The 19334-nt window shown below is 43.7% G+C and overlaps 1 protein-coding gene across 4 annotated transcripts in view; it reads left to right on the top strand.

Annotated features, from left to right (window-relative positions):
- The window catches only part of LOC146797710 (plasma membrane calcium-transporting ATPase 2-like), a 2176758-nt gene that overhangs the window by 1776356 nt on the left and 381068 nt on the right, over positions 1-19334 (top strand). For all 4 annotated transcript variants that reach the window (XM_085624877.1, XM_085624876.1, XM_085624878.1 and 1 more), the window contains one exon: positions 16932-17174. In XM_085624877.1, the coding sequence (XP_085481003.1) occupies positions 16932-17174 (243 nt within the window). The remainder of the gene's footprint in view (positions 1-16931; positions 17175-19334) is intronic.

The following is a 19334-nucleotide window of genomic DNA, read 5'->3' as shown; positions in this document are numbered from 1 at the left end:
ATTTCTACTGTGGACACTTCCTAACTTTTCCTTCTTTGTTCAGTCTTATAGCTCAATCGTTTCCATAAAACATTGTTCTAATAATTTTCTAGAATGGTGGAAGGCTATTTTATATGCTAGATTCCTCAAGTCCTACACATAGCTTTGTGTATACAAGTTAGATACCTCTATCTACCCAACAGTGGAAAACCTGCTCAAACAGGCCCTGTCGCTTCAGCACACCCGCTGTAAAAGATGCTGGAGGAGCTTTAGAAGGCTAGCTTGAAAGGCAGGAATATATATGTTTCTTAAGACATAAACATGAAACATCCAGAATTCCCTGCCTGCCCTTTGGATGAGTCACTTTGTCTCAACTTGTCTCTCCTTTCCTCACATTCCTCTGATAAATGCAGGCTTGTGTTTCTTGGGTTCAGAAATTATGTTTCTCTTGCCTTGCTTATATGACGTTCCCAGCAGGGCAGCCCTTTTGTTCTTCAGTAGACTCCGATGATAGTTATTCATACCTTTTCCTGGACATCTGTTAACTGAGGCAGTAGCTTAACACAAAATTACGCCCCCATGCAGAATGCAATAAAGGGCCCCTGGGTCTCCCGGATATTCATTAATCTTGTGAAAGAGGGAGATCCCTGAAGGTCTGTGGACCCATAAACTGTTAGGGGACCCAACTGTGCTGCAAGAGCTGCAGAAGCGGCAGGGGCCTGAGTTACACCCCTGGATTGAGGACCATCAAAGTACAGTCACTGTCAGAGGTACGGGCCTAGAAGAACCAATTCAAGGGGCAAGTAGTGCTGAGGCTTAGATAAAAATATAGAAATCATATTTGAGGTATATCTATCAATCACTAAGCTCACTAACAAATTTGACCTTTGGTATCTAGCGCAATGCTGCACGGATAACATTTCTAACTGATTGCTCAGGCACGTTTGGCCTTTATGATTTGCTTACATGATATAGGCCTTTGCTAATCTGTACTGCAGAGTCATGACAATTACATACTAGCCTTGTCTCCTACATGCAGGCAAGAAGTGGGGTAAGGCAATAATCTAAAGCTGTGGAGGGTCCATAGAAGTCAGATATGTTGTTGTCTAGCTTCCACTGAAGTCTTCAGTTTTAGCACCCAAATCTCAAGGCAGGAGCAAAGCACAGTTCTATTGATGTTGAGTTGTCTGAGTTAGCTGTTTGAATAGTTTGCTTCCTCATTCTGGGACCAAAGTTTTAACATCATAACTTTAACTTTTTTGGTTCTTGAAAATCCTCCATTAACCTAAGATTTTTCCAAAACAAGATAGGAAAAAGTGATATTATTCATACTAATTTTGTTCATGGAAAATGTGCCTTTACCACCCCAGTGACAAACAGCTAAACCTAGCTGTTCACTGTGGGAGCATTCTTTTCCTAATATCTAGTGTGCCCCACATTTGCATATTACCCCCCTGCACTGGGCTTAAAGGGCACTCTTTAGAGGTGTCTTAGAAAATATATAAAAGTAAGCTTGGCTACACAGCAAAAGTACTTTTCCTTGCCGTGCATTTTGTTAGACCTGACAGCCTTTGGGTGGTCTTCCCTCAACTTTCTTCTGGTCTCCCTCCATTTTGCTGAATTCATTTTTGCTGCACTTTACCATTGCTGCCCATTGCTAAATGAAGTGCATGTGCTCTCTCCAATAAATATGGTAACATTGGCTTATCCCCGATAGGCATATCCAATTTACTTAAACGCCCCTAGTAAAAGTGCACTACATGTGCCAAGGCCTGTAGATTTAATGCTGCTAAGAGGCCTGCAGTTCTGATTGTGACACACACATGAGTAGCCCCTTAACCATGTCCCAGGCCTCCCACTACAGAGCCTGTGTGTCGACTTGGCAAGTATACCCTCTTGTGAGGCATAACTCTTCCCTTTTATACATATAAATCACCCCAATGTAGGGCCTGGATACCCGACAGGGCAGGGTACAATGTATTTAAATGGCAGGACATGTACCTTTAAACTTTACTTGTCTTGGTAGTGAAAAACTCAGAATTTTTTTGAACTATTGCAAGTCCTATCTCTCCCATGGGATAACGTCATGATTACCTTATTAGATCTTTTAAGTGTAACTCCCAATTGTGATGAGATAGAATTTTCAAGTTTAGTGTCACTGAACTCACAATTTAAAATTACAATTCATGGTGAAGTTGGATTATAAATTCCAGTTCAGCGAATTCCTCTTTAAGAAAGTTGGCATTTATTTACTTTAGCCATTTGGTGCCTCCTGCCTGTCTCTGGAAAACACATCTGGGTTGGGTGACAACTTGCTTCCTGCATTCCTGCTAGACAGTCAAACACAAAGCAAGGGTAGGTGTGCCTGAGTGGTCATCTATAAGCAGATGGGCCATCCTGAGCTGAATGGGCGGAATGAGCTGACACACCCAAAGGGGCTGTTCCTGTTCCCACACAAAGGATTGATTACCCCCCTGCAGTGTTTCTGGAGCCAGGGCAGGAAGGGAGAACCTCTGAGCACTTCAACACTTTCTTCCCCCACTTCACAGGCACCACTGGGTATAAGTACTAGACCTCTGGCAATGCTGCTCTCTCTCTCTATCTGGTTGAGGAGGACTGAGCCTGTATCACTTGATCCCACAGTGGCAATACACATTTAGGAGATACAGAAACCAGTCAGTCACATTTGCTGTTCACTGATGTTATTTTAGCTTGACTTATCTTCCAAAAAACTCAATTCATCCCTATTTAACTTACTTAAGAGTCCTCAGCTCAAACTAGTAATTCCTAAAGCTGTCTAGTTAGAAATAATGTTGAATTATTTGTAGTTTCAATCTGAAGTAACTGCAGAACTTAAGTTGTGACTCCACGATTCCTTGGACTTCCAGGCTTAAAGGATACTGTTAAAGCAAGTGTTGTAGTCCTCCATGGTGAGTCGATCAGGCAATGTGCCATTAAGTACAAAATAACAGATCTGATTTATTTAGGATTAGTTTACAAGTAAGTAAAGGATGTTTGTTGCACGACAAACAGTTACATCTCACTAATTGCTGAAAGACTGCGGTGCACTTTTTAAAATATATCTGACACAAGAACATCCGAATGTCAGTCTATATGCAGAGAGAGTTACTGCAATACCCTACCATTCTCCCTCTTCTGCCATCAGGAGCAGTTAATTTAACCTTAAGGCTATCATGAGTCTCCAGATCTACTTATTTTAAATGATCCTACATAATACTGAGGCTCCAAAAATCATTGTATCCCCACAGATTCTGTAAGTCCTTCAGACGTAAGCAATGGCGTAGTAAGGGTGAAATGGGCCCTAATGCAAGCAAGGAAACTGGGGCTCCCATCCCCCAGTTGGGTAGTAAAGAAACATTAACTAATTGCAATGAATAGGTCTCCTCACAACCCTGGGCCACATTGCTACTTTATATGTTGCACTATTGATAACCACGCCCAGGACCTAAGAACTGCCAGATATAATCTTCAAAGGAATTCAGCAAGCTCAACATTGACATTTTTGTACTTTCCATCGACATGCATCTAGCTACAACTTTTTACCAATACTATTTAGCTTTGCATTTTGCACTCTGCTTTATTACAAACAACCAGATTATATAAGATCTTATCAGTGTCAGTAGCATTCTGGATCCAAGGATTAGCAACGGAAAGGATGGGCAAACCACATTCAAGACTGGAGGAACGCGTATGGAAGTGGAAAAGGAGCCCCATCAGCTGTCCCATGAAGGCTAAATCCCCAGTAATTAGTTACTGTTAATTTTACCTATATTTTTTAACAGACCTCACATTTAAGCCATGTTTGCTCTTTTTCTCTCATTTTTAATTCTAAAATATTCTATCATGCATCCAAAGCTTCTTAAATTCCTGCTAGTATTGACGTTTGAATTAATCAATGACAAAATGAGAAATATGTTTACTGGCTAATGGGAAATGCCTGCTTCGAGGAACTGGTGCATGAAATGTCAATCATTGAAAGTGTCATCTATTTGCCAAATCATATTAGTTAAATAGCATTAATGTCTATTTCTCAGAAGGATTCATTCCAGATCATAGCTAATTTGTGTATTGGCACATCATACTAACCTTTTGCATTATAAAACTCTTATGAGTAGCACACATTGCTAGTAAGACATTCTAGTTTCATAAACTCAAACTCGCCTAGATGCCATTCGATTCATAGACCTATACCTCAAGAAGTTAAATAATTGTATTGTTTGTAAATCCATGTGTGTATCAGTAAACCATTTGAAATACATGACCAACAGCAGAGAAATTCAAGTCCAGTGGTCTTGCAGTATTCAAGTGCTTTTACAGAGTATATTCAAATTAAGGCATGCAGCCTGGAGTCTCAGTGCTTAACATGTAGTCATTCTAAAATCAGGTCATAAGTTGGGAACTAGAATATGGTATCTTGAAAAGAAAATCAATTTTTTTTTCTGAGCCCTCATGTTAGCAATTCTCCCTAACACAATTAAGTGTAAATCCTCTTGGGGCTGAATTTGCAATCTTCACAGATGGTGATAAATTATTGCTGCTCTGGTCTTTATTTGGTAAGGCTTTTTGCGATCTCATTTTCATAGAGAGACGATCCCAAGGGTGATTTTGACGTTAGGTTATTTTTTAGCACTTTTCAGTGTTAGAAGGGAAGTTGTAGTAATGTTGCCATGTTAATGTGGAATGAATAAGCGCTTCTGCTCTTAGATTATAGAAAAGCTACATTTGCATAGTGTTACTCCTGTTGGAAATGTATTAAGAAATATACTATCCATAGGCCAAGTGAGGACTCTTCATCTACTCCCCCTCCCTTACATCCTCCAGCTGCTAAGCGGAAGCGTAAATCCCTGAGGACTGTTGAAACTTTGTTAATTCCAGCTGGGTCATCAGGCACCAATGGACGCAATTGCATAGGCGTTCCAGATGGTGATGCCTAGGCTGAGGGCCGGGCTGACCGTTTCGGGATCTGGTGTTTCCCCGAGAGGCTGGAAGGGTGAGGGATAGTGCAGGCCCCCACTTACATAAGCAGCAGTGCTACAAACTTGCACCCCCCCCCACCACAGCAATTGACTGTTCCAACAAAATTGCCAGGGTTGCCTTGGATTCCCAGTCCAGCCCTGCATGGGCTCCAGCTCTAAAAACATTTACCGATATTCTCAGAGAGCTATTTACCCCTTTGAGAGAGGAGCTGGACAAGCTGGAGATGAACATAAGGAACACTTTGGTAATAAGTCAAAAACAACCCACAAATACCATCAATGAGCCACCGCCTTTGGCTTTTGTGACTACAAAGGCCAGTGCCATGTCCAGCCCCCTGCCCAGGACCAGTTTGCCCCGATCTTCTGATTCCACAACCTGTGGGCTGATTGACTGTGGTCCACATCCAGCTAATCACCTTATCATTCCGGCACCTACAGTTGGAACACCAAGTCCCGATGCATCCTAGGATTCCACCTCCCGCGAACCTTGTACTGCGCACTTGCTACCACTGATCAATTTTCAGCCTGCTTGCTGCTCTTATGCTGTGGTTTTTGGCGGGTGTCGCTTCGCTACCTGACCCCAACCAGTAATACATTAGTCAGCTGCTCAATAAGGCATCTCAATGAATATGCAATTCACTCTAGATTCAATATTTAGGACTAAAAGAACATCCTGATGGTACAGTGTGTGGCCTGGATTGGGACATCCCGGAAGGCAATTCATGGGAACTGTGTAATCATTAATTTTAGGTACCCAGCCATAATAAGAAACATCTTGGCTCAGTCCTATCAGGCTCATATTTTGGAAAATCTTATTAATTTGGTGCCCCTGTGTTTCTTCTGCAGACCCTGGGTAATGGTAAATTTGGCAACCGTCGCATTGTATGTAAGAACCGTTTTGCACCAATCTTGGATCTTTATGAGCTGGAGTAACTTACTCTGTCCACTAGGTGCCAGTATCCACGACCCGCCCCTGGGTATTCTGTTCCGACAAGGATAGGTGAGCCCATTAAATCTGCCAGTAGGATACACCCTTTTGTTGCCAAAACACCAACCTACTATCCTAAAGAAGTACCCTGAGGTTCCACATTTACAGAAATCCTCATTGTGTATCAGTGCCCCATTGAGGCTCCGTATATGCAGGGTTCTCCGGCATTTGCCATTGTTTTTACTGCTGTGTCCATAGGAGATAAAGTCCAGGAAACTGGGTGTGAAGTGGGGCTGGCAAGCCTAAAGGACTAATTTTCACTTGTTAGCTGAAATGTGGCTGTGTTAAAAGACAATGGAGTAAATCCAGATTGGTTGTCTTTCATTAATAAATTTGATTCTGTTGTTATGCAGGAGACCTGCTTTGTCTTCCCCATTTTGTGTAAGGGATTTTCAGACTATTCCAGCCTTGCCCTGGCCTCTTCTCAGGGGAGGGCTAGTGTTAGTCTCTCTATATGGATTAAACTTAATCTTAGATTACAAGTATCGGCTGTACCATCTGACAGCCATACCTAACAAGTCATGTTTGTCAAGGATAGCTTCAGTTCCTATTGTTTCTATCTGGTCAATTTTTATAATAATGATTTTTCAAATGCTAGGGAATGCTAAGGGGATGGAGCCAAGGCTTTCCATTGCCTCCCTGGACTTAGTAAATGCTAAAAACATTTTTTAGGGTATAGGTCGAAGTAAACTGACCTATAGAGGTGTAGGAAGTCCCTCTGTAATAGACTATCTATTTGTTTCACAGCATTTCCTGCAGTGATGTTCCAATGGTGCATTATTAGAAGCACAGTGGGGAAATCACAATGCTCCTATGATTGAAGGTACTCTGCCGCAGCATAGGGATAGGGCACCACTAGTCAATGATGGAATTAAACAACACTTTACAAATGGTTCTTAGATTAATCTGGCATCTGAATGATCCCAATGTCACTTTGGGTATTCTCCCAAAAATAATTTGACTGTGTGATTGGGATGTTTAGGCGAGGACTTGGGGGAAGCCCTAGCGGCCTGTTATCAAACCTTGTGCATCTGTATTAAGAATCACTTGTTGAAACCAGCTGTTCCTGTCCTGTGGTCCCCACTCTGGTTTGCTGCTCAATGCTCTGCGGCTAATCACCATTTGAGGGAGGCCTAATAAAGGACCCCTAGGGATGCCAGGGAGGTTCGGGAGGCTAGGCTAGTTTACAAACATGCACTTAGGGAACATGAACACTTCCTGTACAGAAGTGACTGGGAAACACTTGCAGCTGCCCAGAATAGCAGTAAGGTTTTCTGAGACTCCATTGGCAAGCTGTGACAGTGGGATGCACCCCTCAGCCCACTCCAGATATGTAACATTCCATGGGCGGATTGGGTGGAATATTTTAGCTTCATATACCACCTAATCGAAGATAAGATCTGCACTGCTAGACTTCACGAACTTCTAGTCCAATCGTCTCCTCTCCAGGTTACCCTCCAGGGGATAAAGAATTCAATTAGGTTTAGTTCTAGTAGGAAAGCTCCGGGCCTTTACTGGATTCCCATGGACCTATGTAAATGTAACTTGGGTCTCTGGGGACACCTGCTCACTAATTTATTTAATAATTCTTTTTGCAATTTGATTCCGGAGTCCTAGAGGCTTTCAACTATAGTACCAATTTTCAAAAAAGGTTATAAACGTTCTCCCAAATGCTATAAGACAATTTCCTTCCTTGATAGCACCAGTAAGGTTTTGGGGAGAGTTCAGATCTGGGAGGGTGATAACAGCAATTTAACTCCATTTCAGTGCGATTTTCATCTTAGGCTTGGTACAACGTAGCAGCGTCTGAACTTACATGTGGTTGTAAGTATACCATCGGCAGGTACTGCCCAATGTACCTGGCTTTCATGGACCTGTCTTCTCCATTCAACTATGTGAACAGAGACAATTTGTGGTTGATTTTAATTAACCTTGGTGTGGATGTTTCCCTAGTCAACTTTTTACACTCTCTGCATGAGAATTTGGGGGCTAAGGTGCAGTATGATCAGGCAGGTGAATTATCTAACATCTTCCCTCTAGCTAGTGGGGTCCGCCAGATGTGTGTCATGGCACCCCTACTTTTTACTATTTATATTAATGATCTTAGCACCCAATTGTCCATCGCTTTAGGGACGTGCCTAAAATTGACAATTCCCGTGTCCTGGGACTACTATATGACGACAATGCCGTGTTAATGGCTAGGATTCCATGTGCTTTGCGTATACTGGTAGCATCCTTTGTTGCCTTTATGAGTAATCTTGACATGTAGACTAATTTTGGGAAATCTAATATAATGGCTTGGTAGGAAATACTTGGCATCCCTAAACATTTGAGAGCAGCATCTGTTCAGAACGTCTTCTATTTAGGTGTCACGTTTGATGCAGGCAACTCATGGTAACCTGCATCAAATGCTTGGCATCCCTAAACGTTTGAGAGCAGCATCTGTTCAGAACGTCTTCTATTTAGGTGTCACGTTTGATGCAGGTAACTTATGGTAACCGCAAGTGAACGCAGCAAACACAAAGCTGGGAAGGGCGGCTGGAGCTATGTTCAGCCTTGTCCAGAAGGATGGAAGGGGAACTACTTCTCCCTTTCTTAAGATTATAGGTTACAGTGTGCCCGTACAGCAGCCCATACAGCAGGGTATAGGGGTACCAACATAGGGACAAAACCAACCTAGAGCAGTCAAGAAAATACATTAGCATGACACAGGTGATTCCATCAATGACACACCTATGAAGAAAGACACCAGGATTCACAATCAAAGATCTCACACAATATATGGCCACCAGGACACAGACATGAACTACAAGGCACCGGTATCAATGAAGGAACATTCATGTTCAACGTACAATTTGTTCACAAATACATGACCTCTTACTTTTGCTCTCTCTCTCTCTCTCCTTCTCTCCCTCTCTCTCTCTCTCTCTCTCTCTCTCTCTCTCTCTCTCTTTCTCTCTCTCTCTCTCTGTCATTTAAAAGGACATGTGACAAACGAAAGCTAAATTGAATGCAAATGTGAGTCACACCCACATTGTGCATAGCAAAAAAGGTCAAAATATGGGGGCGGCCTGTCAGGAGATGCGGCCTTGAGAACAGCCGGGGAGTCGCTTGGCACCTCGGCCGAGGTGCAGGGACGGAGTAGCGGCGGCGGTGTTGGTGCACCCTGCCGCAGAGGTTGCTGAAGCGGCATGGAGCGATGATCTGCAATCGGGGGTGGATTGCCCCTGGCCCTGAGATCTCCCGTGGAGGTGTGTTGCGGCTTGGCGGTCATATCGGGCCGCAGTGAATGGGGAGAGGATGTGGTGCTGTTGGCTGGCCGCCAATTTGAATTCGAGTCCTTGAGTGGCGGCGGCTCGGCTGGAGGTTTCGAGCACAGGCAGGGCCGGACTGACTACCGGGCGTTTTGGTATTCTGCCGAGCAGGTGGCTGATTTCACTGCAGTGGGGGCTGATTTCATTCATGGAGACCTGCGTGTACTTCAAAATAATTAAAGCAAAATGAATTTCGTTCAGTACACGCAGGTCTCCATCAACTAAATCAGCCCCCAGCTCAGCAGCATTCCAAAACGCCGGTAGTCAGTCCGGCCCTGGGCACAGGGGCCTGGCGCAGCGTATGGAGCCCCCACGTTCATTGTGGACTGGTGCCTGTGAGTAGCTGTGAGTCCCCCCCGGGGGGTGGCCAGACGGTGGTGCACACACCCTTCCTCCCCGAGCCCTGGTGCCTTCTGTCTCTCTCCCCTCCGCCTCCCTGCACATAGTGGTTGGTGTGTCGGCGGTCTGGTCGGGCTGCAAGGGGGGGATGTCCTCTACTCTGCGTGATTGAGGGGGACCTGTGGGGAGATTTTGAAGAGGTGGCCCATCAGCATCCTGGTGGGGCCCGCACCCATTGCATCACTTTCTCCCCTCCTCCTATATTGTACATCAGGCGCCATCGATCGGCGGCCGGCCACGCTGTGCAGGCGACATTGCAGGGAGCAGGTGGCCCTCTGTGGTCAAGACTCCTGTGTGAGGTGCAGTGGGGCTCGGTGGCCGGACTGCGGTGTTGCGGGGTGTGAGTGGCACGGTCGACGGGTCGTCACCTTGTTACATTGCTGAGTGGCGGCGGTCAGGCTGGGCCCTGGTTGAGAGGAACGCCCAACGCGGCATTTGGGGCTTGGACTGGGGCCTGCGCCCCGTGTATGTCTCTAGACTTCAATCAAGCCCTCCCCCCCTCATCTCTTCTTGTGTCCATCTGCTGGGGGTTCGGCGGTCTGGCCGTGCCACGGGTGGTGTGTGTGTGTAGGATCGTCATCTGGGGGCCCTGCTGGGAGTCCTCCTGATGTGTTATTGAGCCGCAGGGACTGGGGTATACCTTCCCGGACTCTGCCCGCTCTGTCGTGGGGTGCATCGCTGGGTCCCTGGAGCTGCTGAAAGTGGGGCAGTGAGGGCAGAAGTGACACGTACTGCCAGATTCTAATCGACTTCGATTTCCTTGCTTGCCTGCAAAGGGGCGCTTTGATCGTTGCTGACCTTCGCCTCGGGCTTGGTGGGGGTGAGTGGGCCACCATGACGAGGGATAAGACGGGCGGCGGCCCAACCAAACAGAGTACGATTGACAAATTCATGGGCCAGGGGTCCCAGGCAGCGGCGACTGGGGGATCCACGTGCATAGGGCCAGACAATGCTGCTCTCATGGCTGCCATCACGCAGTCCAGGGATGCCCTAGAGGCCAAAATTGGGGCAGTGAGCTCCGATGTCATGCTGCTGCACCAAGACCTGCGGAACGCAGTTACCCGCATCACAGAGACGGAGACGAGGGTCTTGGGAGTGGAAAATGCAGTTACTGTGCTGCAGCAAAAGGTATCATCTCTCGAGACCGCACAATGGGGCCTAGCAGTGAGGGCAGAGGACACGGAAGGGAGAGCGCGGCGCAACAACCTGCGCTTTGTAGGCTTCCCGGAGGGCTGCGAGACTGGCAACGTGGAGCGGTTTCTTACAGAATGGCTAGAGGGCTGGCTTCTCGCCGGGTAGCTATCGAGGTGCTTTGTGGTGGAACGGGCACATAGGGCCCTGATGCAGAAACCCCCTCCGGGAGCTCGCCCGAGGCCTATCATAGCTAGACTTCTCAACTACCATGACCGGGATGTCATCCTGAAGCAGGCCCGCGCCAAGGAGCCGTTGCTATTTGATAACACACGTATATTGATCTTCCCAGACTACACATGACAGGTGCAGCAGCGGCGGCAGTCCTTTCTGGCAGCCAAGGCCCGTCTCCGGGAGCTCAAACTCCCCTACGCAACTTTGAACCTAAGGCATCATAGTGCTTTACCTGAGCATCAGATTGCATTACACAAGGTAAGATTATTTTGTTTTGTTTTTTTTAGACACAGGGACATTAAGTGATATGCCCAAATTCACAGGATGTTGAGGTGACCCTGGAACTTAAACCTGTTTCCTAATTTCCCAAGACAGCTGTCCAAGTGGTTAGGACAGATCTCCCAGCTAGAGATGCATAATTTTATCCACTGTTGGTTCAGTACTCCCATTACCACTCTTCTCAGGCTGCTTGCTACAGGCCGCAATATACCAGAAATTGCCACAGTGCACCCCGTGTTCTCTACGCACATCTTAAAAGGTACAGAGAACCCCAAAAGAGTACATACTACCAACTATCACAAGGAGAATATCCCCATAAATAAATATTAAGGGGTCATGTGGAAAACTATTGCTTCCATAGACACTGCTGAAACAACTCAGGACATTGACTAAGCTCTTCCCTGTATCCAAATATATATGGTCTAACAATGAATGGCAGTAACAGTCAATTTGGATGTATAAAGGTTTCAGAGACTCTTACTACATACAAATCCCCAAAACATATTTAGTGATATCGTGGTCAACAGATATTTAGATGTAGAAGTAGCTAAATGTTGCAGCTGTGCCACAATATAATAGTATTCATAAGCAGAGCTGCCAGTTCCCCCATCAATTGACAGATGCAATTTGCCCAGGGTAACTCTGTATTTGTGAAGACATTAGTGAGTCCAGTTCAATGAACTAAGAATGGGGTAGATTACAGAAGTAATATCATAAATGGAGTAGCACAAGCCTTTTAGATAATACAATTCTACCTATCATGTCAGCCACAATACAGTCCAGAACCATGTAGAACACCTGATTGTTCACAGGATATACTAATTGTTTGACTTGTCAGCCTTAGGGTGGTCTTCACTCAAACCTTTTTCCTATTTACCTCCATTTTTGTGCTGAAATTCGTTTTTGTTGGCCTTAGGACTCTGTGCCCTTTATCACTGCTAACTGGTGCTAAAGTGCTTGTGCTTATTTCCCAAACATAGTTTAATTGGCTCACACCTGATTGGCATATTTAATTTACTTATAAGTACCTTGTAGAGTGGCACACCATATTCCAAGGCCCTGTCATTTAAATGCTACCAGTGGGCCTACAGCACTTATTGTGCCACCCACTCAAGTAGCACCTTAAAACAAGTCATAGGCCTGCCATTACAGCCTGAATTAAGTTTAAACTGCCAATTCGACTTGACAATTGACAATCCGTAAACTCCCCTTTTATTGTGAATAAGTCATGCCTAAGGTAGGGCCTACGTAGCCCATAGGGCAGTGTGCATTGTAATCAAAACTGTGGCATGCACCTTTAAGTTGTACATGTCCAGGCAGTGAAAAACTCCTACATTTGTTTCTCTCTACTGTGAGGCCTACCTGTCCTGTAGGATAACATTGGGTTGCCTTACTACATTTACTGAGTGCTAACTTTTGATTGTGATTAGGTAACCAGTTCCTGTTTGGTATTGATAAAATTGTAATAAAAAATCCTAAAAATGTCACTTGGCATTTTCCTACCCTTAGCTCTTTTGTGCCTGAGGGGGTGTAACTGACAGACTTTGTGAATTACTCCCAGACAGCCAAACAATAGTGGGATTAGGTGTGCCTGAATTGGCCACCTTCTGGCACGATGGGGGGGGGGGGAGCTGAGCGCAGCCCCACTTGCAACTGATGAGGCTGTGCTCAGCCTCCACACAAAGAATTCATCACTTCCCCACACAGCCAGCGTGGAGCCAGGGATTCAAGAAATTCCACGCCCTTCAAAGAGACTCTCTAGAAGCTTCTCGCAGGGCATCAGTTATAAAAATAGAACCATCAGACCCACTATTCAGTTCACTCTTGGACCTGCGGAGGTGCTCTCAAAGGACAGCCTGCTGCTGTGACCTGCTGTGCACTCTGCAAAGCTGCTTTTCAGGAGGCTACTCAAGACCTGGCTATTCGAGCAGTAGCAGCACCGCCCCCCAGCGCCTTGAGACCCTCACAGGTGAGTAGCGTGCTTTACAAATGTCTTGATTGATTGATTTGCTGTACCTGGAAGGATTACTTTGCTGCCTGGAGCCTGCCTTTAACCCTCAGAGGCCAGCCCTTCTGTTTGAGGCCTGCATCTTCGCCTTTCCCTGAATCCTGAAACTCCAATTGGTGTTCCACCAGGACCCTTGGTTGTGGTGCTAAATGCGCCCATATGGCCAAAAACCAAAACTGAGGGCTTAAAATATTTTGGGCCAAAAAAGCTCTAAGAAAAAAGGGTGGAATGGGACCAATCTGCTCGTCAATCCGTCCGAGGTGCTATGTGGGTCGCCTTGACTTTGAGTCTGCTCCTGCTACGTTCTTCTCTGCATCAGCAAATCCTGTTCAGCGTTCTTTGACCAAAGAATATCTGAGCCCCTTGAACTGTCCCTGGCTACAGCCTCCTGCCTCACCCTGCTGGCGATTATCAACTTCCATAAAAATCACTACATCTAAACCTAGAATCCTCAACGTGGCTTCGACAGATGACGCTCCCTCCTCAGATGTCGCTTGTGGAACTTAACCTTCTCAGAAAATATTTTATGAAAATTCTTCTAAGTCTGAAGGTAAGTACCGACTGGGCCCGATCCGCTTCTTGTATCCGTAAACCACTCCATCGCGGCCGAACATATTTTTGGATTTTGTCACCGTCTTGCGCAACTAGATGACCTAGGCTCTAGAGGGTGATACAGGATCAACCCTTTATTTTTTCTGCAATAGATATCCGTGGTTGGCGGTTTGATCTTTTAGATGCTAGACTTTACTAAAAACATTACAATTTATTTACTCCAGTTCAACTGATGGGATTTTTGTTTGTTTTGATGTCAAATATTATTTAAATTGACTCTATTTATCTAAATTGTGTTTGGTTTTTTTGTGTCTTAACTTTTTAATGTTTGTGTGTTGCATAAATGCTTTACACATTGCCTCTAAGTTAAGCTTTTAACTGCTTTTTGTGCCAAGCTAGAGTTAGGCACAGTAAATATAGTGGGCTTTTTGTGATTCACCCTGCAAGGGATTGTGGCTGTTGCTTGACCAGGGTCCACGCCCCAGCCAGCCAACAACCCAATTTCTCACAATGTTGTTATCTGCTATTATGTCTGCATCCATATGGTAAACCTTGACACCCATATCAAAAGTGAGGGACCATATTGGGGTTGAGCAGCTGTTTTATTATGGTGGCCGATAAACAACACAGCTTTTCCAAGTCCACTGTTAGTCCGGTGAGTGAACAAACATGTTTTGTCATGCCATGAGCTCTTGTAATTGCCCAATAGGGTCCTTGACACAAAGAGATTGTCAATTGCATTGAGAGCATATGTCGAGTAGCTGATACTTCCAATAAAATGGATGACTATGGGCTGCCTTTCATGGTACCCCACTCAGCCATCCACCCCATAGAGAAGACATGGCCAGTATTCAGTTTGGCAAAGCGTTTAAGTAAAGAAATTTTACACAACTCATCATTGGTGTGCAACATCCTATTTTTTTCTGAACTGCCTCTAAGCAGGCATATCACTAGAAATTAAAGGACGTCTATGTCTAGTGCTGCAACTAATGCCAATGGCTATTTAACTGGTGCCTCTGCTAAAATGTGAATGATTCATCTGAGATTAGTGTCATCATTTGGTATAAATCTGCCCTTATATGGATGAATCAGATCATTAAGTCTAGTTGTAAACATCATGCGTAAGATTTTGGTTTAAGTGTAAAAAGGGCATTGAAGAGTATTTTTTTCAATCTGTCTTACTTGTATTGAGCAGATCTACCAAAATGTTCACCTTCATGGTATGGTACAACTCTTCAGTGGCCATCCTACTGGATAATTAATGAGGGTTGGTACACGTTTGGGTCACAAATATTTTATAGAATTCAGTTGGTAGCCCATGGGCTTCTGGCAAATAATTCTTAGAAGTCGCTTATATAGCATCTTTAATTCCATATATGTTTATAGGTTCTTCTAAGGCCACTCTACAATCATTCAGTAATGTGATCAAGCCACTGATACTAGGTTGTCATCCACCTGAGAGGCCACAGGGGAGGGAGCTGAGTATACAGCATCTGGTAGTATTGTTTGAATCTGCCTTTAATTTCTGCTTGGGAGTTAGCAACGCTTCCCATTTGGGTTCTCAGAAAGACCATTTCAGACCTACTACAATCTATGTTAATTAAAAAAGACAGTCAGATACAGCTTTATTACACTCCTAGTACAACGGGTTAGTATATGTCTTCAAAATCAAAACAACACAGTCTTTCCAAAGCCATAGCCAGCGATCATTGAGTCTAGAGTAAGGGTCGGATTTAATGTTTGGTGACTATTTACTCAATCACAAATGTGATAGATATCACGTCCACCATATTACAAGTTCCATAGGAGATAATGTAATTGTGATATGGTGAATGGGATATCCGTCCCGGGGTGACTCAGTAACCCCATTCGCCAAACTCTAAATTAGGCCCTAAGTCTTCTGATGAAGCAGACAGGACACTTTGAGTTCCAGTTATCCCATTTTACCTTCTGTTTACCAGTTCCTTGAGTATCCTTAGTATCATCTTGAAGGCCTCCATATTACCCCTTTGTGATCCATGGAATCGTTGTCCTCCTTGAAACAATGGTCAACCTCTTCCTCCACCACTCGATAGAGGGCCAGTCTGGAGAACTTGTACATGCAGGTGCCACACGTGAGAGCTGTGCCCCAAGAAGGGGTCAGCAACAGAAGTTTGTTGGTCAGAGATTGTTTTGCAAAGATCTGATGAGTATACCACAGGTACTATCCTCAGTTTCATAGGGAACCTGTCAATGCGGTTATGCAGCTTGCATACTATGGAATTAAATCAGTATTTCGTGGACTCTGGGTTTCGGTTTACCATGCAACGCTATTTACTACATCAATTTTCTTCGTTATTAAAGAAAGAAGCTAGTTCCAAGAAGCAGAAATGTCTTTATTTAAACACTGTCCCTTGCAGCAGGAGCACCTCACTGTATTGTATGCTGTGTATACGCTTCCTGTTGAGAGCAAACTAAACAAACCACATTGCGATGAAAACCTGTAATTGGGAAAGTACCTGAAAGCTCACAAATATGTTTTACATCACACATATTTATATTAGATTTCACGTTTTCTTTAATTTGAAGGTGAGAAATGTACAGTGAATTGCCCAGACTGGAAGATAAGCCAGTGAATCACTAGACCTAATCTGCTTTTCAGGAAGTTAATATTCGTGGTAAATAAATTATGTTGGAAGCAATGAAATGTAACCTTACAACATTTACGTGGGTAGAAACTGATTTCAAGGATGGATGTACAGGTTTATTGCCACCTGCAATTTGTAATTTGTTATATTTTGAAGAAAGTTGACCTGTTAGTTATACATTATAAATATAAATCGATGCAGCTGTATTTTAAGTGATATCAAAATATTAAATCTAAAAGATATACAATCTTTTGGGATTTGCTCCTAAATTGAGCTCTTGAGTAATAAAGCATTTAGTTAATCTCTTATCTTGTTTTCAGATTGGCAAATGACACAATAAAAATGTTTTTGTGTGGACTGCTTTCTGTGTATATCTTTACTCCGTCCAACTCATTTTGAATCTCAATTGATTATTCCTTCCAGAAAATGATGAAGGACAACAATCTGGTGCGCCACTTGGATGCCTGTGAAACCATGGGCAATGCCACCGCCATCTGTTCTGACAAGACAGGAACCTTGACAACAAACAGGATGACAGTGGTGCAAGCCTACCTAGGCGATGTTCGGTACAAGGAGATCCCTGACCCGGATGCTTTACCAGCCAAAACATTGGATATATTGGTGGATGCCATCGCTATTAACAGTGCTTACACTACTAAAGTCCTGGTAAGTTCATTTTGTTGATGTTTCAATATTTATTGTGCCTAAGTAGCAAATGTTTTGTTTTATTTTGGAATGCTATGTTTATAGGACATGAAAATGCAAATTGGTACATAGTTGAATCTTTTCGAATGATGACAAAAAGCAAACTGTGCACATGCAGTACTTGTATTGTAATTGCATTTATATAGCACTTACTACCCCTGTCGAGGCGTCAAAGCAGTTTTTCTGCGAATAGCTTGCTACTCCGGAACCCAAAAGGATTAGTGGTGAATTGAATATTGTGAAAATATTAAATTAATTTGAGTGGTGGATATGTTAGTCTGTTATTTGGATTGAGAAGGATAGTGGAGGAACAGAAGAGGGAAAGGTTGCATTTATATATCGCTTGCTGCCCCTGATGAGGTGTTGAGACGCTTTCTGTTTTTCCTCGTTGCGCATTTTGTTGCCAGTAGTGTACTTAATGATTTGAGTGAAGGATCGCATCTATCAAATCAGACGGCATGAGGAATGATAATTTTATTGTGACTCCTGTTGTGATGTTTTTCCAGTTATCAACATGGTTTTACAGTTTCCACTCCAGGCTGTCAGGTGCAATGTTTTGTTTGCAGTCTTTGTTATGTCTATTGTGATGGGAGTTTATCACAGGTTGGAAATTATGGTGCTTAGAATGTTTAATAATCAGAGGTCGAACAAATGGAGAAACAACAAAATTGCCATTAGTGACCAATTAGGATACACTGTTAGAATAATATTTTCCAAATAAAGTGGAATATAAATAAGGAATTAAAAGACGCGTCTTTAGGACAGAGTTGTTCTACCACGTAATAATCCTTCGGGGTGTCTTTCAAGGTCTAATACAGCATGCGAGATGTGATAAACTTGGCAGACAGTTCACCTCAGAGCAATTTTAATTTTCCTTTAGAGCATTGCAGTGCCAAGCTATTCTCCAGGAACCATTTCTGCAAATGAAATATTTCTTTCAGCGTTGAACAATTTTTCTCCAGAGATACATAGTTTACAACACGTAATTTTGCTTGCACACTAAAATACAAAAGCAACAAATCTATTCCCCTTTCTAGGAATCTGTCCCTGCTTACCTTTTAACATATTTTGAAGATATTTTCCATGCGATTTTTTTTTTTAGAAAACATATTGCATTTTGTTTGTATTTGATATTTGTAATAAAGCATAAAAATGTGGGTTGACTTGTTACGCTCTAAATACTTCATAGAGAATGTCATTCTTAATTTCTATTGAAAATTAACAGAAAAAAATAATAATGTACATTGAGAATGCTTCTGTATTTGGTATATTTGATATCCGCAAAATATCGTAACTATCAAGGTAATTACAGCCATATGATGTGTGATATACATACCCTTAGTATTTCAGCCTATTTATTCAATTCTTCTTATGAAACGAACATATGTTATGTGTGTTTGTAACCTGCAAGGGAATTCTGGCACTGAGCAGGTGTGTTTGCGCCTAGCCCTGTGAATGGTAGGGTAGTTATTTGAAAAGCCAGGTCTTCAGCTTCTTGTGGAATTGAATAAGAGAGGAGAAGGCTCTGATGTGGAGTGGGAGTAATGTAAACAAACACCTGTCCTTCTGATCTGGTTCTGTGTATGTGTGGGATGTGTGCATTTAGGAGCCCTGCAGAGCTGAGTTGACTGGGTAAATATTTGTGAGGAGTTGGAATATGGTGCATTTGTGTTTTGAGATCTAGTGGAGTTCCCTAAGGTATGGTGTGGTGAGAGTTTTGTGTGGGAGGTTGAAAATTAGTTTGGCACCAAGTTCTGGATGGTTTGCAGTCTTCTAGTGAGGTGCTTGGTGGTCCCGGTGTGGAGGGTGTTCCCATAGTCCAACTTGCTGATGACTAGGTTGTGAGTGACAGGTTTTCTAGTGTTAATTGAGAGCCATTTGAACTTTTTGCTCAGCATCTTCAGGGTGTGGAAGCAGGATGCAGTGATGACGTTGACTTGTGTGGTCAAGTCCAGTTTGCTGTTGATGGTTATTGTGAGTTTCCTAAAGTCGGTACTGAGTTTGGGTCCGAGTTCATCTGGCCACCAGTTGGGGTCCCATTGTCAGGTGTTCTTGATGAAGATCACTACTTTTGGCTTGCTGGTGTTGAGCTTAATACAGTAGGCTTACATCCAGTTAGCG

This window comes from Triturus cristatus, chromosome 9 (assembly GCF_964204655.1).
Source record: "Triturus cristatus chromosome 9, aTriCri1.1, whole genome shotgun sequence".
NCBI lineage: Eukaryota > Metazoa > Chordata > Amphibia > Caudata > Salamandridae > Triturus > Triturus cristatus.
Note: the sequence above shows the minus strand (reverse complement) of the source record. Positions and strands in the feature narration are given on the sequence as shown.